The sequence below is a fragment of the Nelusetta ayraudi genome, unplaced genomic scaffold, assembly GCF_046127955.1.
Source record: "Nelusetta ayraudi isolate G7.1 ecotype Tasmania unplaced genomic scaffold, CSIRO-AGI_Nayr_v1 ptg000070l, whole genome shotgun sequence".
NCBI lineage: Eukaryota > Metazoa > Chordata > Actinopteri > Tetraodontiformes > Monacanthidae > Nelusetta > Nelusetta ayraudi.
The window spans coordinates 3307259-3335025 of record NW_027466120.1 but is presented as its reverse complement, the minus strand read 5'-3'; the positions used below and the strand labels follow the sequence as shown (position 1 = coordinate 3335025).

At 46.3% G+C, this 27767-nt stretch overlaps 1 protein-coding gene across 2 annotated transcripts in view; it reads left to right on the top strand.

The window, feature by feature from the left end:
• The window catches only part of LOC142898770 (cadherin-4-like), a 226339-nt gene that overhangs the window by 85172 nt on the left and 113400 nt on the right, over positions 1-27767 (top strand). The window contains exon 3 of one of the 2 annotated variants that reach the window (XM_076041967.1): positions 13327-13350. The exons of the other annotated variant lie outside the window; for it this stretch is intronic. Coding sequence (XP_075898082.1) covers positions 13327-13350 — 24 coding nt within the window. The remainder of the gene's footprint in view (positions 1-13326; positions 13351-27767) is intronic. 2 annotated transcript variants of the gene reach the window in all.

The window sequence follows — 27767 nt, the reverse complement described above, 5'->3', positions numbered from 1 at the left end:
TGTCACGGGGAGACAAGGCAAATCAATGGGAGTGATTCACCACGCTGATGTCCCTGTCTGTTTCTCTGGCAGGAGATTTAGTCTATGGAGTAGCTGATAAAATCTTAATTTGTTATCTCATGCTAATTTTTCGGTGTAATTTATTGTTTCTGGCACACGTTGTTCTGCACGCTGAGGTGTTTGGCAGGGACTCCTGCATCCAATAGCCAATTATTCTGGGCTTTCTATTTTTCACGAGCAGGATGGGAGGCTGCACCGCGCCTTTGACTACTTCCCGACATAAAAACTGCCCGGCGCGGCTTTTGCACTAATACTATTTTTTTTCCCTCCCAAAATTACACTGCAATTCTTTTGTGAACTTGCTTGTACTCCTAAAGTAAAAAAAAAAAAAAAAAACTCTGCTCTGGGGCCTCATTGAAAGATCTTTAATAAAGAGCGAGCCTCCTGGAGTGTTATTTGTGTTTGAGCGAGGGGATGTGGTGGGTTTTGCCCCTCCTGCTCTCTGTGGGAGCTCGCCATTGTGATGGATCAGGCGAGAGGGGCGTCCGCCGGTCTAATGGCAGGTCCGAGGCAGCCCGAGGAGATGGTTTTCATCATATTTGCCTCCTCATTACCCTCCCGTCTGCCGCCTCGGAGCTCAGCGCCCGGATGTCGCCGCCCTCCAACACCCGTCGCATCCCAGGCTGCACAGTGATGAGGCGCCGTTCCAGGTAGCTTCCCCTTGCTTATATGCTGACGAGGGAGGGAGCGCATACCGGCAAAAAAAAAAAAAAAAAAAAGCTGCGCACATCCTGAATTCCCTTGATAAATTAAGGGAGAGATGCTTTGTAAACGCTGCTGAATTATGCAAAAGTGTTAATAAGCACACCCATGAGATCCGCGCTGTTTTTCGCTGATGTGAAAACAGTTATTTTAACTCCGAGAGGAAGCGCCAGTGATACATTTTCTTTTCATTTTTTTTTTTTTTTTTTTTACAATAACCCAGATTTTTCTCGAGGGGTGTATGTTGCCAAGATACTTTGATGCCACAAACAGCAATTTGTTCCGTCTTATCCAGTACAAGGGCTGTTTTGATTCCCAATAATCTAATTATTCTGTGGCTTTTTACATTACACGCGCAAGTTTTTGACCTTGATGGCGGCGTGTTGGGAGCCGACAGCTGGTTCTTATCTCCAAAGAGACCTGCTGGGAGTCTGGCGCGCGACAGTGATGCCTATCAGTCATTTAGCCACGACCTCCACATCCTTCACCAGCACCCCCCCCCCCCTCCCCCCTCAAACCCCCAACACGCTCGCTCGCCCTCGAACGTGCAAGAGAAATGGGCCTGTTAATTTCTGCGTGCATTAGAGGTTGCATGATAGCTCCTGCGCTCATTTGAAAGTTTACATAGGAGGTGTCTCATGTTGCTGCCACTGGAGAAGTTCAACAAAACACATTCTTCACTGTGTAGAAAGAGGAAGTAGTAATAATCGCCAGCTCAATCGCTGCCTTGACTCTACCTGCGATTTCCAAGAACTGAAAACACAGAATTGGAAAATAATTGCAATATTTGTATTACCCATTAAAGACCGGCAGTTTGCAATTTATGCCATTTTTCTGTATTTTGCGCCAGACATATTTCAAGATGCTGCATACTATCTCTATGATATCGGGTAAAACATTCCACCGTGTCTGCATTTGGTCTTTGCAGATCAGGTGGCTCGACTCCTTTCAGTCTTCAGTCGGTTCTGAAGACATTCTTCTCCCTCGCTGACTCGGGTTAAATTTGTGTCTGAAATTGGTTGCTATTGCTTTTCCCATAGCACAGCTGCTCCTCATGTTCCTTATTATTCATAATTTTATTCCATTTGCATTTCAGGTTGTGCGTGTTAGTACCTGTGTTTCTTTATTTTTTATTTTTTATTTTTTTATTTTATTAAAGGTCTTGCAATTTTTCTCAAAGCATCTCTGCTCATCCGCAATTGCAAAACCTTGTTAATGGCAATAATTTAAGAGCCCACAGTTATTACTGAGTTGACTTTCAACGTTGCCATTTTAGTTTACACAACTGCCATTTGCTTAAAAGCTTCGCCGGGGTACTTCTGGACAAGCTGGCGTGGTTTATTACGTGCGTGTGAGTAAAATGCGCGCGGAAGACACGGGGGCAGACTTTTCAAGTGTGTGCTGGCATCAGCGCTGTGCATATTATTTTATGAATAGGGCAGGTGTTCCTTTTATGTTCCATCAGAAATTGTACCTTTGTGGATGGGGGCGTAGGGGAATAAACTGAAGCTTTGTGTTTGTTCCTGTGCAGATGAACTCAGATTTACTTTAGCGGAACTCTGAATCAGAGTCCAAAAATGCGTTTGAAGAGTGTTCCAGGCTGACTGGACGCGTTCAGTCCATTAGACTCTGGTTCAGTCCATTAACACAAGGCGGAGGAGGTTTGTGGCTGTATTTTGCCTGTGGTTAGATCCTGAATCAGTTGTTTTTAATCTCTGTATCCCAGCTTCAAACCGCACTGATCGCATGAATCTTCTGTGTCGCCGCTGGTTTGAAGATGTTCACGATGCATCTGCTTTTTTTTTTTTACCCCTCAAAAAATTGTGAATTCATCGCAGCAACTTATTCCTGCAGCAATGTCCTGACTCGTGCTTCAGACTAATCAGCTCATAAAATGAGTAAAAAATCATCAGTAGACACCCCTTGCCCCAAACAAAACTTAGCTTCAGGTGTTTTACGCCCATAATGACCTTCTGTCAATCTACTGTTTTCCAATTTAAATATATTCACGATTATGCTAAGGTTTTAAGTTAGAATCATAGGTGCAGGTCTGTCGCAGTAATGTTTTCGCGAGGATGCTGAAGGATCAAACGGTTTGTAAACTGATGTGCAAGCTTGCCAAGTCAACCTATGCTTTAACAGTCAGGATTTTCTACTGCTGCAATGTGATGCCAGAAGAAAAATGCATGCATTGCATATATGCATGTAGATATTGCTATCCCTGAAGTGAGGGGACCGTTATATGACTTGTTGATTCATTCTTACGAGAGCCAGTCGTGGCGCTCATGATACAAAGATTCTCAGCCTGCTTTGTCTCTGCCACCGCGCGGAGCTGTCCTTGGTGCTGAATGGAACAGTTACGCAGCAGCCATGGGAAATCTCTCGCTGGTCCTTCCTGTCTAATGTGGGTCTGTTTTTCACACTCTTCTCAAAAGCTGCAGGTTGGTATAGTAAGACATGCACGTATAGATCATAGATGATGAATCTCTGTGAACTAATTCTGATGCCCGTCACCTATGGTGGCCATTCATACATGCAGCATATATTTTATTTGACCATATGACCACATTTTTGTTCGATAGCCGTTCGCACCGTATTTGTCAAAAGAGACCCCGAGCAGACGCATTTCTCACCAGAAATAATTTGCTACTTACTTAGCCTTGCGTACCACTTGCCCCTTGTTATTCAGCAACTCCCACTCAACATCGTTGACCTTTACATCTTGTTATGCAGTTCACTTAGCTTTTTCTCATGTCTGCGCCAACAAGAATATGCATGTGTTTGCATGCGTCATTAGCATTGCACCGAATTCCAAAATGTTCCACAGTTGAGAGAAGTTCACGGCATTTGATGCGGCAGTATGTGCTCCGACCAAATGCATAGAGGCCTGCTAGCCCGAGCCCCAGGGAGGAACTGGTGGATGTCTTTAACCTTTACTGTCACGACTGAGAGTGTGTATAAGTGTGTATCTTTAAAAAAAAGAAAAAGGGACAGAAATAAGATAAAGATATAGAACTTGCTGTTGTTGTATCACATATAGCATATGCAACATACCGAAGCAGTGAATTATGTAAATGTATCTTATAGATTCCATTTTTTTTTTTAAACGATGGATAGAATGTAAAATTCCTAAAGTTCATCTCAAAGTATTCAGATCTTGCATCCAGAATATACGTAGGAACAAACAAACAGCCAGGATCTGCACATGCACTGTTTCTATACTACTGGAACATTCAAAATACTCGTAATGTATTTTTCTTTCCAATTTGTGTCCATAGTGCATTAAAGTTATATATGTATGTGTATCCATCTATCTATCTATATATATATATATAAAAAAAACATTGGGGTTTGAAAAATTTCAGTTTTGAGTGATACATTCCTTCAAAAGGTCTTTTTTCCCCTCACGCATACATATTTAAAAACACCTAGTGGGGAAATACATAACATTGAGACCAAAACAAATGATTTTAAAGCTTTGATTGTTTTGAAAAGTGCCAAAGTAAAATAAAACATTTTGCTGCTAATTTATTTCCAATGTTGAAGCTCATAGTTTTCTTTGCGTGTGCGTGCGTGCGTGTGCTGAATATGAGAGTGGGCGAGAGAGCACACCACTACTTGCTTATTTCTTTTAGGGTAATAGGGAGTGCTGGAAGAGCGTGTCATCTTAAAATATCTGTTATCAAGTAAAGTGGACGCTCTTTATCCCGTGTTCCACATTGACAATATCGCTGATGGAAAACAGACAGATTTATGAAAGGCAAACAAATGACGGGGGCTGACACCATTTAGTTGTCGCGAGAGAGGCCGGGCGTGTGGGTTTTCTACCTACATTGTCTGTAATGGGCATTCTTTACCATTGTGCCTCTCTGAATACTGTAATCAGCCCGGAGCTCAACCGCTCATCAAGGCTGCTCCACCGAAATGGAAAGGAAGCAAAGGCGCAATCAGGAAACCTCATCATCATAACCAAGATTTTTGGAGGCCACAAAAAAAGGAAAAAAAAATGTGATGATAATCAAATGTTGGAGAATGACTCATTAAAGCCTGCGGATTAGTGATGCACGCTTCCTCAACAGAGCACAATTTAACTGTCTGATGAGTTATGATTCCTTTTCTCTGTTAACAAGATCATTGACTTGTTGCAGCAGCCGCTAGCTAGCTAGCGCAGACAACACAACATGTCACTATTGTGCGCCTGCCATTTGAATTGCATTTGTGTAAATAGATCAAGTTAATGGCTGGGTGGAGCTTGTGTGTGCGTATGGGTTTCTCCATACTCTCGTTGACAAACACAATGAATCATTTGAGTCAAAATCAAGAAGTGACTCATATAAACTCCAGTCAGGTAAAAGTATCTTCATACTACTTTGGATTAGTGTTATTTTTTTGTTATCATCAGTTCTTTCCTCTTCAGTCTGTCTCTTTTCATCCTGTGCTACTTTTATAAAATAAAAAAGCAGTAATCATCAATATATATATTTTTTGGGTTTCATGCCCCTTTAAGCAATAATAGAAAATGAAATAAAGGCTTGAGGAAAGGAAGGTGCCATAAAAAGATCAGTCGGGGGTTGGAGAGGAATAGAGAAATCAAATAGAAGTGGAAGGACTGTGGAGGTAGAGGCAGGAGGGAAATTCTTGCAGACAGCTGCAGGGGCGGTTGGAGCAGGAGGCTGGAGGAGCAGGAAGGAGAGGCGCGCAACAGCTTTTCAGCCACCGCCTGATCTGTGGGTGGCGGGGGATGACTGATGGAGAGCTACTCTAACTGAAGGTCACATCCGAAAAACCCTGCCATTTTAGAGTGCCGCTGTCGCGGGGGGAAAGGACAAATAAAGCTCAGGCCGCCGTGTTTATTCGCCCCGCTTTCTCTGTGGCTTTGTTAATGGAGGAGGGAGGGAGAGGCAGGAGATGGAAGGCAGAAATGCCAGGGGATGATTCAGAGAGAATCTGTCTGCGAATATTTCTAAAGGACACCGGCACAATTATGAAACTCTCTGATTGATGTTCAACTTCCATCATGTAACCTTGCTTCCCCTGGTGTCTCTGCGTCTGTTAAATTGCGTTTAATAATAAAAAAAACAAAAAAAACACATTTATTTCTCATCAGTACTCCTCAGTACTAGCCTTTGACTTCAGATCTAGAAGTCAGACTCCTGACAGTATGTTTACTTGTAATAAACTCACCGGCCACTTTATTAGATTCAACTTGCTAATGCTATGTCATCCACCACTTCTACATACCTCAATGCATTGAGTTGCTGCATTGCGATTGGCTCATTGGCTATCTGTGTTCACAATGGATTAAACATTTACACATTTACCTAATGAATTAAACAGCAAATGCATTTTTAAAAAACTTAGCAAGAAATCAGCAGCAATAGCATCATGTAGCCGTTTTTCTGCAAACTACGCAGAGCCCATGTCAGGGTTAGACAAACACCCTGTGGGGGAAAAAAAATGCGCTACAGCAGAAAGCATGTTTTGGAGTTTGCTCTGCCCAGATTGAGCTTAGGGACGGCAGCCTGCCGCAGCTCCGATGTCCCTGCTGCCCTGGCTGCTAACATAGAGCCGCTCGTCTGGTGGTGCTGGAAGCGGAGCTGGAGCTGGAGCCGAGAGGTTCAGACAGGGTTGTTAACCCCCCACCCCCCACCCCCTCCGGGCAGGGCGCAATTCCCATGGCCAGAGCCTCGCTGCCCAGACTCTAATATCTGATCAAGAACCATCTGCTGAGGCAGCCAGAGCCCACACACACACACACACACACACACACACAGGCCGGCCGATGGCCTGGACCTCTTCATAGAGAGCCCAGAGGGAGATCGAGCCATTAACAGGCCATTGGGGTGATTCTGATCGTCATTTGATGAGGCATTAAAACTGGATCAGCACTGTGACAATGAGTGTTTGGTTTGTTTGTTTTCTTCTCAGTACGTCTATATTTCAAAATCAGGTGGTTATCTTTGCAGGACGTTTGTTACCGTTTTGTATTTTGGGCACAATTTTGGGCCCCTGGCAATTGTACACTTTCTGGGAAAATCACATTGGGGATATAATTGGCCTTCATCAGTCACAGGTGAGTTGAAATGAAATTACAGTGGTGTTTCCTGTTACCGCATGTCTTCTTACTGTTGCATTGTTGCATTGAGTACATAGGCCTTAAAGGGCCTCCATTTAAGATAGCCTTGCCATTCTAATAACGGGTCTGTGATCTCATAGAAAAGTTGCTGCATTATTGAATTTCAAAGTTTTCTAGTTGACACAATGGTCTTCCCATCCCCTGGGAGAAAAAAAAATAAAATAAAGCATCCGCTCCTCCTATCAGAACCAACATGCCAGTGGGCACAAAAGATGAGCTGATTTTACCACTTTCCTGAGAGTGTCTGGACTGAAAATGACAGCTGTGTTGGGATGACACTTTCCATCTGCTTACTTTGCAAATGCGCTTGTCAAAACACCCGGCGAGAGATCCGTGCCGTTTCACAAGTTGACATGGAAACCTGAGAAAATGAATGGTAATGAGGTGGCCTCAGCGTTGTCCTTGCGAGGCTCGAGACGAGGGGGGGGGGGGATCAAGGGTGTGCGGAGGAGGCCGAGGCAAAGCGCTGGTGGTGTAGTTGATAAACATTTGAGGTGTCGACCAGCTTCATGTAAATCCCCTTAAAGAAAAAAAAGCCCTAAAATTGAAAAAAAAAAAAAAAAAAAGTGCTAAATAAAGCAAACATTAACTTTTCTTCCTCAAATGTAAAGCAGTGTAGCATCCCCCATCGTGCCTCTGCAGTGTTTCAGTGACAAGATGCTGTTTTGATGATTCATCATGTTTGGGGTCGGTCCGCGCGTGCAACACAGGAAGTATGTCGCAGCGGAGGAAGAAAATAAAAAATTGCAGTTCGCATGAAGTTTTAATGACCCTCGTGCGCGCCGCCCCTGTTTCCCGCGCCGTGTTGCGCCGCGCCATTCGCCGGCCTCTGATAACAGTTGGCTAATGGGAAATGTGCCACACAAGAGCGATGCCGCACTTTCTGTTTTCATTTTGTTGCCGTAGTGCAGTAATTAATCCAGCTGAACCTTTTGTGCTCGCAAAATAAATGCTTTCCATTTTCATTAATAGACAACTCATTAGTGCATAATGAGCAAGAAGGCAGCGCTCCCCCGCGATCCCCCCCATGCTGTATGTGGCGCACGAGCGCCGCGCCGCACTCAGCTAATTAAAACCTAGCGTTGGATTTTGTGTCTGTGTTCCCTCCGCGTGCAACGCGCCCTGGCAGATGCTTTTAAAATATTAGTTTAATGAATCATGGTGCATAAGTATTTTATGCACCTGAGCTCTCCGCCGCGTCCGTTTGGCATCCTGCGCGGCAAACTGCTAATGCGGGATAATGTTAATGGCGCAAAAAAGGAAAAAAAAAATGCACGTGCTTCTGATTTATACCTTTGCATGGTTGGATTGGAGTGCAGCGAAGAAAAGGGACGTCGTCCTCGCCTACTTCTTCCAAATGAATCATCATATGGGCCGGACAGTTGGACTCGCCTACGTGCGGCAGCCTCTTCCTGTTTCCCCCGCTAGAGCAGCGACTGAGCCTCTGAAGCGGAGAAGCAGCTGAATTCCGTTTGACTGCGGCGTGATTTTCAAATGATTTATTTTTGGCTATTGCGACCGAGTCCTACCGGAAGCAGCGGCGAGCGGGTCGACGGTCACGACTGAGCGGAATCACCATCGATCACGTGCCAAACTCTTCAGTTGGTAACCTTCAACAAATGGTCCGTCACTGCCCACCGGCGGCTGCGATAATTAGGAGACAAACTGCGACCGTGTTTGGGATTCATCCCCGATTACATCGGGTGGATGATGCATCAATAGCGGCTAATCGCGCGGAGACGGCGGGCGGTGGTTGCGCCCACGGCCGCGTTCCGTACATTTACAGGCAGAAGACGCAGCAATACGCATACGATGCCGCGCATTTTCTTTCCTTTTTTTTTTCTTTTTTCATTTGTCTTGCTAAAGCGATGATTAGCTGCAAGGATTCGCGACTTCATGATGGGGGGGAGCGGGGGAAGTGGGGTCAAATCGAACCCAATTTCTAGCTGTAATTAAAACAATTCCCAAAGTGGAGCGCTTGCGAGGCCACAACTTTAAGAGGTCAATAGAAGACAGCTTTCCAATAGCGCTCTAATTGAATCAGTCTGTGTTGCGCGCTGTATGTTAAGTAGCAACCGTGGTGATTTCTGAACGCCCACTTGCACAGAGGAGCACACTCGCTGTCTGGTGGGATGCCCGGCATGTCGTCTTTGCCCATGGGCCGCACTGCTCAACACGTGGAGTTGACCTCGACCGTTGCGGGGTTTTCAGTTCTCCCGGACCCTGAACCGAACCGCCGTCTCAAACCTCTCCAGTCTTTGCGCCATTTGAAGATTTGAATTCCCAACATTTTCAACTTTAAAAGATCTTTAATCAGAATGTAGTCCGGGTTGGGGAAATGAACAAGTAGATTGGATTAAATCAATTGCTTTTGCATTCCAGACAACTGGAATGATCAGTAAACAAAAAAAATAAAACTTTTGCCACAGAGTTACTTGTTATCAGGCCAAGCCGCACCACACAATGTATTTTCATCTTTTCCACATCAAAGCTTTCACCTTTCAGTCTCCTCAGAATTGTTCCAGATAATAAAGAAAAACTAATATGATGGGCTGATGTAAAAGTTGCAGCTCTTTCATAAGCAAGACAGTTGTCACTTCCCTCGGTTGTGTTTCCTCACAACCGCGCCGCCATTGCGGGAAGCGGGAAAAGTTGCCGCGGTTCTCTCATTCCCAGTTCCCCTCTTTGACGAGCTGACGTGCCAGTGTAAACCTGGCGGGTGGAGCTGCTGTGTGACCGAGCCGGGCCTGTGTTCAGTCAAATCATTTGCCAGAAAACACGTGTCAACAACAACTTGTGCCGTCAAAATGGCAGAAACTCAAAAAGCAAATAAATAATCATATCAACAACAGTAATTGTGATCTGTGCATTGTGCTGCTGAGAGACGCTGTGTCAAAGTTATCAAAAAATACCATTAATAATTAATATATGATACTCGTGCTTCTGGTTTCTGTTCTGAGTGAGCGTGTTTAAATAACAAACAGCAAACATGGGTTTGATCATCTGAACCTCCCCTGAGCTGTGACAGCGTTTGGGCGCCAAGCTGTGAGATGTGCTCTGCCGCCTCTGATCGCACTTCCACCCATCGAGAGGAAACAGCTTGATCCTGGGTGGTTGCTGCTGGAAAAGAGGTCCCCGCGCAGATGTGAACCATGCACCGGGCACAATGTTACTCCATTTTGTCCGTTTAGGTTCCCCTGTTTCTGGACAATAGCCAGCAGCGGCTTGCCTGGCTCCTCAAAGGCGTTGGGAGGTTTTTGTCCTCTGTCGCAATGCTGGTCCGTCTGACTAAAAGGGTGCAGGGCGCCAATTCTTCAGGAGAATGTCTGTTGGTATTTATCCCAACCCTTCCTCCTCCTCTTGACGCCCTCTGCATTGTGGAAATGAAATAAAGTGAGAAATGACGCTGCCTTCTGCAGATAATGGGAAAGGAAATGAAGTTGTGATCAAATAATAAGAGAATAATTGCTGCTGCTACAGATTTAAACAATGATATGCATGAGCATCAGAACGAGGAAGAAAACGGATTTAAGTGACTTTGAACACGTTGAACGTGGTTGTCGGTGCCAGACAGGCTGCAGGTTGGAGTGTTGTGACAAACTGATTGATCAACTGGATCATCAAATGGGTCCAACGGCTCCCGAAAGAGGAAATATCCAGTCAGCGGCAGTTGTGTGGAGGAAAATCTGTTCTCGATATCAGACTCGTTGGAGGCCATGGGAAGGCGACAGCGACGTAAACAACCTCTGGAGGTCTGCAGAACATTATCTCTGAACAGACACACTCAGATACACTCAGCAGCCATTTTATTAGGTACTAGAAGGTGTTGAGTTCGAGGTCACCGTGCATTTCAGCAGCTCGGCCCTTTTTCTCAAATTACCTGAGAATGCCTCAGATGTTATCAGATGATAAACTCCAGTCAAGACTTCTGTTGTTCTGTGCCGCTGTGTCCTGGAAAGACCCCCCGATGCCCGTCCTTGTTTCCTGATGTCCTGTCTGTAGTTCATAGAGATTGATTGTAGCACCTCCTGATAGCTGGGCCTGTTCCTTGGGTAATTAGAAAAGCTTATTACTTGCAAATGATGACACACATCACATCAGTGCAAATCAGCAATTTATTTTCTTGTGACCAAAACCAAAAACTTATGCATGTTTTATTCCATTAATAAACGTCACTCAAATCCTCTTTTACATTCATGTAATTCACGACGAGTGTCTCAGCGGTGCCTGCTTGTTACTGTTTTTTTTGGCTGCAGGCTTTGTTAATCCAATTTCTAAAATTGTGGCTTTAATTTATTTTTGCTTGAACTCCGCTAATGAATTTTAAAGATTTTGCAAACACTGAATATTGCAGATACTTTCTTGATTTCCAAATGTAACTGGTAAACTGCAAAATGTTCATGAATTTGTCTTTGGACATCAAAGAGGCACTTTCTGTTGTTTTTGAGTCCTAATGAGGACATAGAACTGTAACATAAAGAGTTTAATATTATTTCATACTTGCTAATCGCAGTTGAAATGCTAATTTTCCTTCTGGGTCCACTGCTGCACAGTTCACTGCTGATTAAATTGAATTTTAGATCATATCAGTCCAAGCACATGGAAACCCATGCGCTTGAATAGATAAAAGATGAATAGTGCATTTAGTGCAATGTGACAGAGATGTCAGGGTTGTTTTTTACTTGTGCGGCCGATGTTTTACAGGATTTTTTTATTAATATATTTTCAAGAGTTATCAGATGGCATCGGGCTCACTCATTGCAATGCGGCTGTGCAGCGTTTTCTTTGTTGACGTTTGGCGCCATTGTGGAGCATCTTTTTCAACATGGAGCACAAAATAAATACATAAAGAGATCACTTTCAGCTGCCTCTCCTTCTTGCTTTCCCAGGAATACGATCATTTCCTAAAAGTCTGACGCTTTTTTGTGTTCCGCCAACCGAAGCAGCAGGTTATGGGCAATTTATTCTGACATGCCATGCGGATACATACCAGTGTCAATGCCATTGTGCGAATTTGTAATATTTTCTCACCATATGCGGCGACCTCAACCGTTTTCGAAGCTCTGAGACTCCTTGGTGTAAAGGAGCGGTGTTTTAGCGATAAGGCTGACTGAGAGTGCTCCACTGGCTAATTATTTGAAGCCGGCGCTCAGATTAGGCTCGACATGCAGAGCTTACAGACACTTGTATGGCAGACAATCAGACCATGTAATAAGCGGAGGGCCCATATTTGCACAAATCCACTGTAACACCTCCGAAAACAAAAGCGTGGAAGGGGCCTAATGCTCGGTCCAATCCCACGCCACGTTGCCTTGATAAACGCCAACGCCACCCCCTCAACGGGCACCATCTTTACTCTGGCAATTAGGCAGAGCTTTGGATTATCACTTCCTCAGGCCAGCACGCCACAAATCCACCCGGATTCAATTATTCCCTTCCCCATGTCTGCGGCCATTTGGGATTGTTTTCGGGGGGGGCGAACGGCCAGTGGAGAATTGTTGTGAAGGATTTCAACTGCGGAAACTATAAAAGTTTTTTTTTTTTTTTTTGTCTTTTAAAAAAAAAAAAAAAAAGCAAAGACATGAGGAAGAAAGAAAGTAGAAATGAGATTGTCCCTGCAGGTTTGATGAGTCTATTAAATAAAAATGAAAGCTGGGGCTGTTGTAGGCACCGTCCTGGTAAATATTTCATGAGAACATTAGGCGGAATTTACTGTTTTGTTTTTTTTCTACATGAAACTGTTCGAAGTTGTGTTTAAAAACACAAAAAAAACAGAAAGAAAAACATGTGGGGGTACATCTCTCCCTCCAAGCGTTGTTGGGTGTTGATCCAGGATTTGTGGGCCAGGAGTGTCTCCAGAGGGGCCACAGTAGGAACCCAGAAATGCTTACTGAGAGGATCTGATTCTCTCTTTTTTTTTTTTATTATACCCCCCTCCACTTATTAGAAAGCTTACTATTAGTAAATTGTGTAAAAATAAAGACTCGACAATCAAGGCACTATCGGAGTCTGGAGACTTCTTTTCCACTGGAGGCGTCTTTTCCGCTGTGTTCGCTCGGATGCTGTTTTCCCGCTTCGCTCGATAAATCGGCCAAAAACAAAGGGCTGTTGTCGCTGCCTGTGCGCACCACACGACGCGACGCCGCACCGCGCTGCGCTGCGCGGTTCCGTCCGTGTCTTTGCATAGTCCCGCGCCAGTGAGCGTGCGGTGGACATTCTTCACAGATGAGAACCCGGCCGCTCTCCCCTCACTTGTTTACAGCCGCCGTCTGATTATCCTCTCGGCTCGCTTGTTTTCCCTCTCGGCAAACCGCCGCCGCCGCTGTCATCACCTGTGTTTTTGTGTGTCTGGGACGCAGCAGCAGCAGCAGCAGCCTGTCAGCTCCTAACATGTCCGTCTTTCTGTCTCTCCTCTCATTTATCCGCAGATACAACCGTGTCATCACAAAAAGGTAAGACGCTGCAACTTTCCACACTTTCCCTCCCTTTGTGTGTGTGTGTGTGTGTGTGTGTGTGTGTGTGTGTGTGTGTGTGTGTGTGTGTGCACTTACCTACATACCCAACTGGGGACATACTTGTAGCTACACATTCACCAACAGGGGGACCTGAAGGCCAAGAGGGGACATTTTCCAGGTCCCCACTTGAACCTGCTTTGAATCCTGTTCATTTCAAGTCTCAAACCCTCTGGTGAAGAAGTGTTTATGCCAACTCTGCAAGCTGTGTGTCTGAATTTTGATGTCCTACTCAAACGCACACTGTTTGAACTCACCTCACAGGAACACTGGTCTGACACATCAGAGGGCAACGAGCCCACCACAGCCGCGCTACAAGTTAGAGACCCACTCCGTTAGTGAAGGAGTTTGGGTTTATTGTTGTGTGTGTGTGTGTGTGTGCATGCCTGTGTGTGTCCCCCACCTTCACATGCATCCGCTAACGAGATGAAGGAACACTTCAAGGCGTCGCTGATTTGGAATTTAAGTCTATCCGGCGTTTCCTTGAGAGAACAATCTGTCTGATTACCACGTCAATCATCCGCTCGACACCCACTGACGCCGACATTATCCCGCAGCCTGCGGGCGGCCCACACCGCCGAGCTTGGAGCGCCGCTCCCGTCGTAGCGACTAATCACACTCGTGTTTAGACTCCTCCGCACTCTCGTGTCTGCGGTAATGCGAGGTTGGGTAAAACGAGGGGGGGTGATTGTTTCGCACGGGGGAAGGTGGCGGGGGTGGGTGGGTGGTGGGGGAGTCGGGGGGAGGCGATCCACCCAGATCGGATAGAGGGAGGAGATGTTTGCACGAAACGTGCCCGCGGGATGTTTTGATTATTTTATTTATTTATTTATTTTTCCGCTAGATTACAGAGGGGTACAGCAGAACAGTCTAAACAGCACTGGGGGAGGGGGAGTGTTGTGGGGGTGGGGGTGGGGGGCAGTTGTAGGGAGGGAGGAGTGACAGCCTGCAGGTGTGCATGTGTGCACCACACCCCTGCAAAAAATGCTTTTTGGGCACATGGGATTTTTTTTTTTGCTGCAGTACCTCAAGTGACCGCTGGGAGAAATTGGCCGCCATATTGCCAGTCTGGTATCCTTCTTATAATTCTTACAATGCGTCGACGGTGTGCACCTCTAGCGGCTCTTTACTCCTCGTGGAGGCAGGGAAATGGGGGGGGGGGGGGTGGTCACCCTGCCCCCCTGCCCCCCTCCCTCGCTGGCAAATCAGGAGCAGACAATCAGTCGGGACGGGCTCCCCGCTGATCCTGTTGAAACTTCCTTTGATTCCTGACGTTAAAGAAGTCGGGGCGGGGGCGGAGGGTGGGGGAGGGGGGGATCATATCATTTCATGGAAGTCGGGGGGGGGTGGGGCATCGTCGTCACCCAGATCTGAATCTGTGTCTACAGCGTGTGCGCACGAATGTGTAGGTACGAGGAACCGGAGCAGAGGGAGAGTCTTGTTGGGTTCAGGGAGAGACGTCTCCCACCTGTTCACACACACACACACACACACACACACACACACACACACACACACACACACACACACACACACACTTGCACTGGCACGTGCACTCGAGACCAAAGTGCTGACGACGCAGGCTTGTTGTCACATGGGGCCATAAGGGTAAGTGGTTTGAGTGACTGGGAGCCTCATTCTCTGATGGAAGTGCTGAAAGGGGGCGGTGGTGGTGGTGGTGGTGGCGGTGGCGGCGGCGGCGGTGTGTGTGTGGGTACATCATCCCGCCGCTCGCTCTTGACTGACGTGCAGATAAGTGCAACCGCCGCCTTGACATTGAAGAAACGCTCGCCACCGTTATCCAACGCCGTCGCCGTGTCCGCGTCAGAGCTTCCATACGTCTTTCTTGTCTCCGCCCGCCGCCCCCCCACTCGCTCGCCGCGTCCCGATTCAAATCCGCTCGCTCCGAAGTGTCGACCGGATCGCTTCGCCCGCCGCGCCCAAGAGAAAAATTGCGCTTCGTGCACTTCATTTATAAGTCGTGAGTTATGGATGGCTGCGGCGTGCAGCTGCTGAAGAACCTCGTGGGGGGAGGGGCAGGGGGAGGGGGGAGTTCCTGCGCCCTGCGACGTGTGTGTGTCTTGAGCGTGAGAAATGGCGAAAGGAGGACGTTGGTGTGCGTTGGCAATGTCGGCCAAGTCTCAATTATGTTAATAATTCAATGTGAGCCCCTCACCCCTCCCTCCCCTCCTCCCCCGTTCAGAGGTTACGTCACTGCGGCCGCAGTCTTTGGTTCTGCTCATCTGCAGTTGAGCTCCTCAAAAGCCCCATCAGCTCCGAAATGGACGTCACCCAAAGCCCGTCCCATTGCTTTTAGGTTTGCGCCATCACGCTGCCACCGTGCAGGAGCCGGTGTTGGGGAAAGTTCACTTTCTGCTTGGACTAGTTCCAAGTTCAGCTCACAACATTTTAAATGAACCAGTTCCGTTCATAGTTCATGATTAAAAATCTTGAACTGAGTTCATGGTGTCAAAAGTCAGCGAGTCCAGAGTTATTTTCTTTATTTTCTTTTCAATATGTTGTTGCGAGCTTTAACTCATTTTCCTATCCAATTTTGAATCCTTTTCAAATGATCATCATTATCAAGGTTTGTATTAGCATTGAGGGGCAGCCTTCAGAATACCTGCATTCCCCCATTGATATTTTAACACCTTGTTGCTGCCCATTCAGTCTTAGTTTATTCTCAAAGACATGAGGAAAAACGTGCTACTTTTTCTTTATAATGAGGAATTCTTAAAACAGAAACAGAAGTGTAGCAGTAGTGTTAGTAGTAGTAATCATGCAAAGATGTCTTAATGGTGGGCCTAGTTTGTATCTGAACTAGTGCTGCTGCCTTCAGTTGTTATTGCCTCCATGCTTTGTTTGGTGATGCATGTGGTGGCGCCACTGTGCTGGCTTGCGTCGGGTGTTTTTTTGGTGACACACGAACGCCTGTTTGCGATGTGCTTTCGCGAGAGAGTGCTGTTCACAAACATTCATCAAGCAGGAATACAGTGAGTCCGGTTCACATTTTCCCCAAAATATGAAATGAGAGTTCATGAACGGCCGTTCATTGAAGGGATTCACGTCGATGCTGCCAGGACCTGCCCGCCTGCCTCCTCCTGCACTCATCCTCCCGCTCTGCAGCCAAAGGAAGTGTATTTATGGCACCTGTGCTGGGAAAACAGCCTGCGTGAGACGTCCCCGTTAATTTCATTTTCAAAATGCCGGCAATAAATTTATCAAATGGGCTGAACGGAATCGGAGTCGCGCTGCTTGCCATCCGTCACCGGCATGTCCCTCAGGGGCCTGCGGGGCTGAGCCGAAGCCAACCAAACACATCTGTTAGCAGCAGGTGGAGGAGGAGGGGGAGGAGGAGGAGGAGGAGGAGGAGGGGCAGCTGAAAAAAACTGCATGTGAAGATTGGACTTGTGAAGTCTCAGGCGTACAGTGTGTCTCTGGGTACAGGAGGAACAGGCCATGGTCATTGTGCAAGCGGAACACTGCTAGCAAGACTTTGCATCACAGAAATTGTTGGGGGTAAAATCTTCATGAAGGCTTTAAAATAGAATCCAAAAACACAGTGATGTGTCAGAATATGTGTGCGCTTTTCGCTCCTCGTTCTACCTCCACCGGCTGGCACCAAAGGCACTCTGGGGCAACAAGATGCAGGGAACGGGACGTGTGGAAATCACATTCTTGAACTTTCCCAGCACCTGGCAAGGCGCGATCCTGGAAGAAAGTCGGCCGGCGAGGAAATGATGTTCTGCAGGTCCATAAGATGACAAGTCTGGACAAGCTTTCATTTTGAGAAGCGGCCTTTGTGTCGCGACACCCGTGATTGCGCAGTGGTCGGCGCCGATTGTCAAACAAGCCGCGACCCGCTCCGACCGTCCGTGGAGGTAATTGCTTCATGACCACGCAGGTTGATTGATTGTTGCGCATATTATCTTTTCCCCTCCTTCAGATCTTTCTCGCTTTGAGCGTCACCTCCTCCTCTGGAGGCCGGAGGTTCACACGGTCGCTCGCTCGCTCGCCCCCTCGCCTTCCGTCTAAACGCCTTTGTCCCCGCGCCTCCTCCACGTCGCCCCGTCTTTTTTCCCCCTCCGCCTGACTCGCCGTCGCGCCGCATTTATCGGCGCGCAGGTTAAGCCAGGCGTGAGTGAGGGTAAAGCAGCTTAGGACTAACAGGGCTAATGAAGTCGGGGGCCCGTATTCCTCTGACGGGGATCAGTGGCTCGGCTCTGTGAAGCCTGTCAGCGTTTAATGATTAGATGAAACATTCAGACACCCGCGACGGGGAGACGGGGCTCGCTGATACGCGGTAATACCCAGCCGCGGTCTCCCTCGTCGCCCATCCACAAACATTAATTCGCGGGCACGTCCGCCTGGCGAGGCGTGCGCACACACACGCGCCGTCGCTGCCTCCCATGTTGAGAAGGGGGGGCCTTGATTTATGAGCGAGACGCGGCATGTAACCGCCGCTCTGGTGCAAAGTGATTGGAGGGAGGCGGTGCGGGGGGGTGAGTGGCAGAGACATTCAGGGGTGGCTATCGATTACTTCTGTGTGCACAAAGGGGGGAAAGAAATATACACAGAGAAATAGGATGCGTGAAGACATTTTGCCACTCACCTCGACATTTGACGAGCAGATTGGAGAAAAAAAAAATGAATAACCGCTCGACGCGCTCTTTTCAAGACGCACGCCGTGATCTAGACTGTTCCCCACAAGACATGAGGGGAGATCCATCAAAACCTCCTCATACCAATGTTTTTGTTTTTGTTTTGTTTTTTGTCAATCCACAATATTTTGCTTGTCTGAGCACACAGTTGGCAGCTTAAAGGGATGCTGCCGACACAGTTGAAAGTTTTCCCCATTTGCTACTACGGCAGGACTCGGAAATTAAAAAAAAAAAAAAAATCCATGTAACAGTTTCACAGACACAAATGATTCCACCAAAAAGCAAACAGTTTTTTTTAACTGTTGTGTTGTTATAGAGTTGTCTTTACATTTGTGTTTTTATTTTTTTCTCCTGCCAAGCATGGTCACATATATTTGATTTATGTTATGCTTTTACTTAAACCTCTTTGAATAAATGAATAAAACTAAATGAAAAGAACATTTCCTTTCTCCGCACCTCATAGCCTAGAGGTAGTGTTCACGTGACTGTGCACTCTCTTCTCCTCCTACGTAATACAATCCATCAACATTTTTTTGTTCCCTTATCCATCATAGTATTTGAAATAACTTTAAATGACTTCTGGATAGGAGGCTGTAGAGTAATTCCTGGCGAAAACAAAGGGTCAGCATTCAAGATTTGGAAAATGTATTCATCTTTCATTGGAAGACATTGATTGGAATATGATAACGACAATAAAAGCATAAAATACTCTTTAACAGAGTCAAGGTAAGGGCACTCACAATTAAAAAAAAAAACAAAAACGGGTGGAGCAAATGAAAGCAACATGAATTATTAAACAAGAAAATGTTTATATATATTTTAAAATGTATTTATTTAGAAGAAATCAGGAAGCACTGCCCCGGGGTATGTTCTGTTGTGGTAGAAAGTGGTTTGAAGCTTAAAATTGAACTTTTCTGTGAAGAAAATCCAGCATCTCAGTGAGATGCTACTTTAAAAACATCCTTAACGTTGCCGTATTGAGTCTAGGGTGGACGGCCTCACATTGCAACTATGGAGGCCTCTGCTAGATGGGCTGTTTTGTTTTGGTTTGTTTAACCTCTGTCAAACTAAGGTGCCATTGAAAATGTCAGTCGATGTCGCGCCAACAAAGTGGTAGGCGGCTGACGAAATTTCACTTTGGTGAGAACTATCTCCTTTATGTGCGCCAGGGGCTCGCGCGCTGTGTTGTCAGCGTGTCAAAGTCCGGTCGCTGTTTGTTTCTGTGTTTAAATATTGAGAAGCGGAGTGACAGAGGCTGTGGTTGGGTCAGCGAGTCGCCATCCTTTCTTTCACTCTGCCTGTCTGTCAGCGTGAAAGGATGCCCACCAGGCTCCGCACACTTTCTTTTTTTTCCTTTTTTATCCCCATTAGCCTCATATGCTAATTTACTTGTCAACGCAGATCCTCACAATGAACAACGCCATCGTGTCCATCCTCGCCTCCATCCACTCTTTTTTCCCCCAGCATCTTTGTGACGCCTCGGAATTGGCAAGGCATTCGCTCCTCTCACCAGTAATTTCCCCCCTCGAGTGAAAGTGAGCGCTCCCAGTTTCACGTTGAGGATTCTGAAGATACAGGATTAGAATTAAACGTACACTCTGCCAGCTCTTGCAGCTCCCGCTCGAAGCCTCTGCGGGATCACCGGGTCTCCAAAGACTTTTTTTTTTTTTTTTTTAAATACTGGGGGAAACTTTTTGAAAGTATAGTTTTAAATTGGGCTGGGGGGAGGGGAGTTAAATCACATCAAAGCTACCGTGAAGGGACGCAGGCACAGCTTTGGTTGTTTTGTTTATCCTCTGACCTGTGTTGCGCTTTGTTTTTTTTTTCCCCCGCTGTGATCATGAAACAGCCACATTAAGATAGAATGTGTTTGGTTGTGTGAATGTGTTCTCATTCGCAGCTGCCGGGACTCGCTGAGCCCCGCGGTCTTGTAGCTAATATGTGTTTAAAACTGATTACTGGTGGAGAAGGTTATCTTTTGCCTTTAGGCTGCAAAGGAATGTTTCAAGTCTATAAATAGTATACCTTAACTACCCACTCCTCCCTCACCGCCACCCCCGCCTGTGTTGTTTTGCTAGCTGTGACAATTAGCTTAGGGCTACCAAAGCTGACCGTACGCACAAAAAGAACAAAGAACATGTCCACACAAAAGGAGCATCTCCAGCCGTGACACATAAAAGCCACGTGCAGTGGTGAACGGATGAATGAACGTCTTATATTTTTACAAGATGATCAGGGTTTCGAGAAATCGCTGATTTGCAATCACGGTGCGGTAATCTTCCTATAATCTTGGCAGCCATTACGTGCCTCTTAAATCCAGCTCCAAAAAAAGCCTCGTTGACGCCACCGCTGCAGCGTGCAATGAGTCTGTGTTGTTGCTCGGAGAAACTATTGCAAACATCAAATTAGCCACCGTCTGGGCCTTAAATAATGATCTGTGAGAGGATTGAGGGAGAGCAATTACCATCTCATCATCGTCCGTGGAGCTCAGTGGATGGTTCGGATGGCCTCACCTGAGAGCAGCAGCTGCATTTGTTTGTGAGTTCCTCCACCACAGAAGCTGTGATTGTTGCCTTGTTTCAACTCATTTTAGCTCACAACTATGAGTTAAATGTAGATGGCTAGTAGCTGAGGCTACTACGCTAAATATCCCTTTCCTTTGGCCTCTTTCCTTCAGGGGTTGCCACGGCCAACCATCTGCCTCTGGCTAATTCTAATTCAGATTTTTTTCCTCTGCATCCTCTTTTCTCACACCAACTAACTTTACGTCCACTTGCACTACATCCATAAATCTCTCTATGCTCTTCCTCCACGCCTCCTCCCTGCCAGTCGCAACCTCATAACCCTGATCTCCTCTCTCCCTTCTCTATACATGCCATCTCAGTCTGGGCTCCTTTGCTTTATCTCTCATATAACACGTGCTGTCCTCTGATGGACTAATATCTGAATCCAACCCATCCTGGTCACTCAACGAGAAGCTCAATTTATTCATCTCTGCGACCTTCAGCTCTGCCTCCTGTCATTTGTCCAGTGCCACTGACTCTCACCATTGTTTTTGTATTTACACTTCCTATGCGGACTGTAAATGTATTCCTTTTTAATTACGGACCAGAGCAGCAATGTGCGTTAGTCATTAATAATTACTCAGTCCGTTTGTTTCCCCCGATGGTATTTATAAATGGGTGGAATCTGTTGATTTGACTTGATGAAACATAATTGCCTTGACCTTCGTGTCTTCATTATTTGTAATGCTAAGACAGCATTGAGTCATTTGTTTACTTAATCCACTTTTTATTGCCGCTATCCTTTGATTAGTCAGACATATGTGAATGTTTTTTTTTTGTTTTTTTCTGCAGTTGTTGATCGGTAGTTCTTTCTTTCCTGCGTTTTTACTTAACTGGCTGTTACTAATAAGACAGGCTTGTAGTTGTTTATCATAAACAAAGACAAATTGTCAATAAGAACGAATGCAGAACATCAAAAACAGTAAAAATAGAGCATTCTGTCTTCCTTTAATTCTCTGAACATGCTCCATCTTCCCCAGTTTTGCAGTTATTTTTTTTCTGGATCCGGATCAACGTTTGGTGCCATAAATGAAACAAATAATATGAAAATGTAAAATAAGTTCTGGTCAGATTACTTGTGAATTCTATTGCAAGTAAAAGTAGATTGTGTTTGTTTCTGTGAGCCCCAGAAATATGAGGTGCTCTTTACTTTGTGGAATACACAAAGAGTAAGCATGGGGAGAGAATTGGCTTTTTTCTTCAGGAAGTGGACCTCAAACAAACAGGGACTTTAAAAATGTTATTTTTGTTGGATGCCTCAACCATTACTGAAAGAAGTCTGCTCAAAGTATTCTGTCTGTCAGAATATCTACTGAATGTCTCTATATACATATATATACATATATATATATATATATATATATATATATATATATATATACATATATATATATATATATATATATATATATATATATATATATATATATACATATATATATGTACATAGCTTAAAAATTTGTAAATAAGACATAACGTTTGGGAGAGTTTCACTTTGAAGGTTTGCTATGTTGAAATGCCAAGAGGAGACGCAGTAAGTCCATCAGTGGTACCTCAGCTGGCCTAACTGGAGCTACGATGACAGGACTAGCGAGCTAATAATAAGGTGCTTTAATTTGGAAGAGGACATCACCCGGGCGTGAAGCAGAAAGCTGCTTTTTATTTCCTTGTGAAGCTCCTGATTTCTCACAAGAGGCTGCTAATGTGTTTGCTTTGCCAGGCTAAACCCTGCAACATGTCCAATTGAGTGTTATCCAGCGGTAAAGACAGAAATCACAGCGAGGAAGCCCGGACGGTTCTGAGACTTAACAAGGATTTCTAAATCTTTAGCCACTTATTTTGTGCAAAAAAACAACTAGATGAATAAATGAAGATTGAGCGCAGATAAAAGCAAAGCATTGTGGGGAGGAAGTGATCAACGCTCTCTGGCGTGGGGTATTTTTCTTAAGCCTTAAATGCCAATTAGGAAGAGAAAATCGCTCGTTTCATTGATGGATGGAGTTCATTTGATAGCCCGTGATCTGCTCGGCGGGTTGTGGAAAAAAAGGCTGAATGAAGTTTTCTGTCCGCGCAGGCCGAGTGTAATTGACTACATTGCGATAGGCTCCCGTTTATCACAGCCGCCGCCGCGACGCCTCCTTTTAGAAGGTGCATCAGCTCGGTATCTGATGCCACGTGGCAGCTATCTAGAAGATTACAGCGCGCCTGCAAGCCCGGAGAATTTTTTTCCCCTGGCTGTGCAGTGTCGCCCATGAGCGGGCTCCCGAAAATCCCACCGAGGAAAACGCCTGTTTGTGCGGCATTCAACAGCATGTCATTGTCACAGGACTGCCTGCTCGGAGTCACTTAGATGATGCATACGTCTCGGTCTTTATCCTGACAAGGCGCCGCAGTGGGCCTCGAAGCCCCCACAGGGCTGGTATCGCCCAGGAAGGCAGGTGGCATATTGCACCCAGCAGGACGCTTTCTATGCAGACTTGCCCGGCGGTGGGATTTGGCCGGCGTGGATTAGCTCAGTGGGGTGAAACGGGAACGCACGGACATGGAAGAGCAACACGGAGTGGAAGACACATCAATCTCTTCGGCGACACCAGAGATACCCGAGTGAGCAAAAGGTGCCGACAATCTTGATGTGTCGCCGCCCACCCAGACATCTCTTTAGTGTTCAGTGTGTAATTTGTCACATGTCAACAGAGAGAAGGTCATGGGTTCAAATCCCGGGCGCAGGCTCTTTCTTTGCGTCGCTTGCATGTTCGTCCTGTGTCTGCGTGGCCTCTTCCACAGTACGGAGACAGTGGGAAATGGGAAATGGATTTCTATTGTGCTCTCCAGCACCTTCACGGTACCCCAAAGCGCTTTATAATGGCCTCTCATTCACCCATTCACTCACACACTCAGACACCAATGGGTGGCTGCTGCCATGCAAGGAGCTGCCAGCCCCATTGGGGTTCAGTGTCTTGCCCAAGGACCCGTAGACATGTGGACAGTTGGAGCTGGAATTCAACCGCCAACCATTCAATCATTGGATGACCCGCCCTCATTTAGATAACTGGCCATGCTACATTGCCCATTTGAGTGTGGATGGTTGTTGCCGTCCAACTCTGCCCCGAGACAGTTGGCTTAGGCTGCTGCACCCCTGCGACTCTCAGTGCAGGATAAGCGCTGATAGAAATCTAGATCCATGGCCGGCTGGCCTGACTTTCTATACCCAAAATTTAAGAGAAGAAAAAAAAGCAAAGAAAAACACTCAGCATCTGTCTTGTACAACTGTCAGATTAAGAGTCAATATCCAAACACTACGCACCTCTGACCAAAAGTAATTTGCAACATTTACTCATGAGATGCCAACAGATATGTTTGCACTCTTTAACACTCCACTTTTTTTCCCCCCTTTGCTGCTGCATATTGTTTTGCCGGCGCGTGTGAATATTCATTGGATTCTTTATAATGAGATAAACACATCACCCAACTCCTCAGTCACACTAATTAAGCAGACTTTTTCGCTCTGCAGTGCTGCACTCTCAGACCTCATCAACCGCGCAAAGGCATGTCACCACGGCAATGGCAGATGGGTATTCTCAAGCCAAAAATAAATAAGTTGAAATGTTTGGGGGGGGGGGAGAAAAACCCTAAAAGGATTCACACGCTATAATGAAAGAAAGTGGAGCCGTTTGCATGTGACAGACTGCTGAGAAAACATCTCTCTCTCTCTCTCTCTCCCCCCCCCCCCCCCCCCCTCCGTTCTCCCTGGTTCATATCTGTCCAAGCGATGGATCTAATCCAAGAGTTTATTACCAAACTTCAGATGCAAAGCCCATTCATTTTCTGACACCAAAGAGGGCCAAGAAAATGAATCGGGGCGTCTGGACAAATTGGCACCACCAGTCACACAGGCCCAGCGAGAAGAAATTCTCCAACGTGAAAGTCCTGCCTTCCGTCAGCTCTTTCTCAGCATTTATTTCCCCATGTCTGATAAAACTGTCCAATTTTCTTCTTCCAATTCACACAGTCCAAAAGTTTTATATATATTCCAAAGTGTTAGCCAGCACACAAGCGCGCACACACACAGTTTTGAATTGCCTCGCTGTGTTAGCACTGCCTTCCCCAAGCAATCAAAAATGGAGTTCCGTTGACGAACAATTTAGAGATAAAGGTGGAAGCAAATAGACGATAAAGTCTGAGGTTTTAAGATGGATCCGCTGCACTGGGTATTCACGCCATTCACTCTCATCTCCCGGCATCTTAAACGTCTCGAGATTGACTCTGTGCTTCAGAACCTGAAAAACAAAAAGCTGCTTTAGTCATTCTGCCCTCTTCCTCGTTGGCTCGCGTTGCCACAGGTAAAGGTCGTCAACTGCAACTTAAAGGAAAGTGAATCACCATGACAACGTTGATGTCCGCTGGGCCTGGCGCGGGCATTAGTTAGCCTTGGCCATTCTTTGTTTGGTTGAGGTGAAACGAGCGTGTTGGATAATCAGAAATGGAAGGAAGGAAGTCAATCAAATCTAATTAAGGAGCTTTAAGGCAGAGCTGACAGTTCACATCAAAGGAATCATGTACTTATGTTTCAGGAGAAGATCAATCATATCACAGTATAATATATAAAAGCTTTCAGCTATATAACACATATATATATAAACCTTGGAGGAATGGTATTGTATTTTCAGTTCAGTCAGGACCCTTCAAAAAAAAGAAATAAAAAAACACGCACACATATAACAAACTCTAAGTTCCCAGTCAGCCTGTTTACTCCGAGGGAGACGTGGCACCAAGGCAGACAGGTAAGCCCAGATAGATTATTCTCAGCCAGATCCGAGAGCGAATCAGCCCACCGCTATCAATAATTCATGTTGCAGCCTTTGAAAAGTAAACACTGCTTAGCCCATTAAGAACCCTGATTGGCTCTGTGCCACGATGGCACCGACACAGTGCGCAACCTTGTATTCCACATGCAAACCGTTTAGTGGCCACCTAAAGGAAACCTGTGCTCTGTATGGAAATCCAGCGCTCATTAGAGGGAAGCAAGAATCCAGTGCGGAGCCCTAAACCGGCATTATCTGGTGCAGCATTAGCATGGAACCGAAGCAACAGATGACCGCAGAGGGGAGCAATTAGAGTGACAGCTGCTCATAGGATGTGCCGGCTTTTCGCAGATTGATCTTTTACGTCGGCTTCATTTTTCATGCGCCTCACTCGTACAGGGAGACTGCAGCTCTCTCCATAGCCATTTAGCGCACCAAGCGTCAATGCTAAAGTGGCTCACGCTCACACGGTGTAGCTCACCCTCCTCATTTGAACAGTTACCGTTTACAGACCGAGTTAGCCCCCGCAGTAAGCCTCTGCGTTACCCCCCCCCCCCTTGTGCGTCTTTCATGCGTCGTTTCAAAGTGGCCTTGTGATGGCGGGGCTCTGAAGAGTTGCTGGGTGTGCAGTACGTTTATGTGGGTTTTAGCATTTCTCCGTCTGCGGCGGCGCTGCCCTCCGCTGAAACGCTAAAAGATGTGGCGTAATCACTTTGACGGGTCTCGGATGCTCGGTTAGATGAAGAGAGGGTGCATGCACCAGTTGTGTTACCGCCCGTCAGTATATTTTCCTCATTTTTGCCCTTTTTCTCTGCTTTTCGGAAGACTCCAGAGACGGCCTGCGCAGTTCAAACAGCATCTGTTCAAGAGAATAACATCTATAATCGTTCCCCAGAGTCAACAGTTGGAAAACATTCTTATTTTTTTTTTTTTTCTCACTGCAGCAGAAGGATTACAGATGTGTGATTAGCAGACGCCGCACGCCGGATACCGTCTAAAACAAATAGGATTCAAGTGATCAGTAATAATGAGCACGCTACTTTAGCTCTTTAGATACTCTCCTCGTATTTGATTTTGTTTTATCGTTGATGTTTGGAGCATTGCCGCAATAGCGCACGGTCGAACCTAAAAATCAAAGGGGGAAAAACAAGAAAATTATGATTAAAAATGTAAAAAAAAAGAGTAAGCTAATCGCGCTAACGTGACCTAGCGTAATGTGTTTTCCCTTGCTGACTACCAGAACCTATACAGTCCCTTCCTGCCGGGAGCCTTTTCCAACATGCTGTGAAGGGAGTTTGTGTTTATATTCACGTAGGATCTGATACCATGGCAGGTTTCCAGGCGTATGGATTTATGACTGAACGCGCAGCGGACTGCGTAGAAAGGAAGAGCTGAGTGTGTTCCCTGGTGGATTAAATGCTTGCTTTACCGCAAAGTGCGTGTCTGTGCTCGCGCAGGTGTGCAAGTGTGCGCGCGCCTCCCCGCGTATTTGTCACAACCGAGGCGAACCTGCACACTCGTGTGAGTGCAGCGGAGTTATCATTGACGCCATTAGCGAGGTGGGATTCCTGCGCTCTGCCCCCAGCCAGCGGAGACCAATTAAAGCCATCAGGCAGCGTTCGGGGAGCCGAGCGGCTCTGAGAGCCCGCGGAGTTGGAGAACAGAGGATTTAGACTGGCTCAACTCTCCTCCTCCTCCTCCTCCTCCTCCTCCTTCTCCCCCTCTTCCTCCAGCTCTGCTTTACCTGCAGACAGCAGGCAGCAAGGGAGATATCAGTGCGGGTTAATTATGAGATGGTACAGCTGATGTTTATTAATTTATTGTTTCTCCCGTATCTCTTGTGGAACATTCATTTGCATGAATTAATAACTTTAATGATCATTGCCTTTGTACGCTTCATTAATACTCAGCAGAGGATGCTTCGCAGCGCACGTAAACACAACGCTATGCAGCTCCAAGCCCCCCCTTTGCATTCCCCACCTGTGTTTACCTGTGTCTTTAATTCCACCACTGCAGGAGGTGCATAAGGTCAATGGCGGTAAAAGCGAAAGCTGTTACCAGATTAGTTGCTGAAGAGTGCAGTGGTTGACAGACAGTTGATCCGGTTGTTGCTGTGAAGCTGAACTAAACCGCTTCTTCACTGGAAGGAGCTCAAGGAGCGAGCCGTCTCTTTTTACTCCCCCATCTCTGGCAGTTGTTGCGTGACTCGCCGGGTGTGCGCCACAATGTCCACGCTGTGGGAGTGTTTCGTCCTCGGCACAGCAGAACAGGGGCCACCAGGAAGTTTCCGCCTCAGTGACCTCGCAGGGACGGCGTGGGGGCGCGACTGT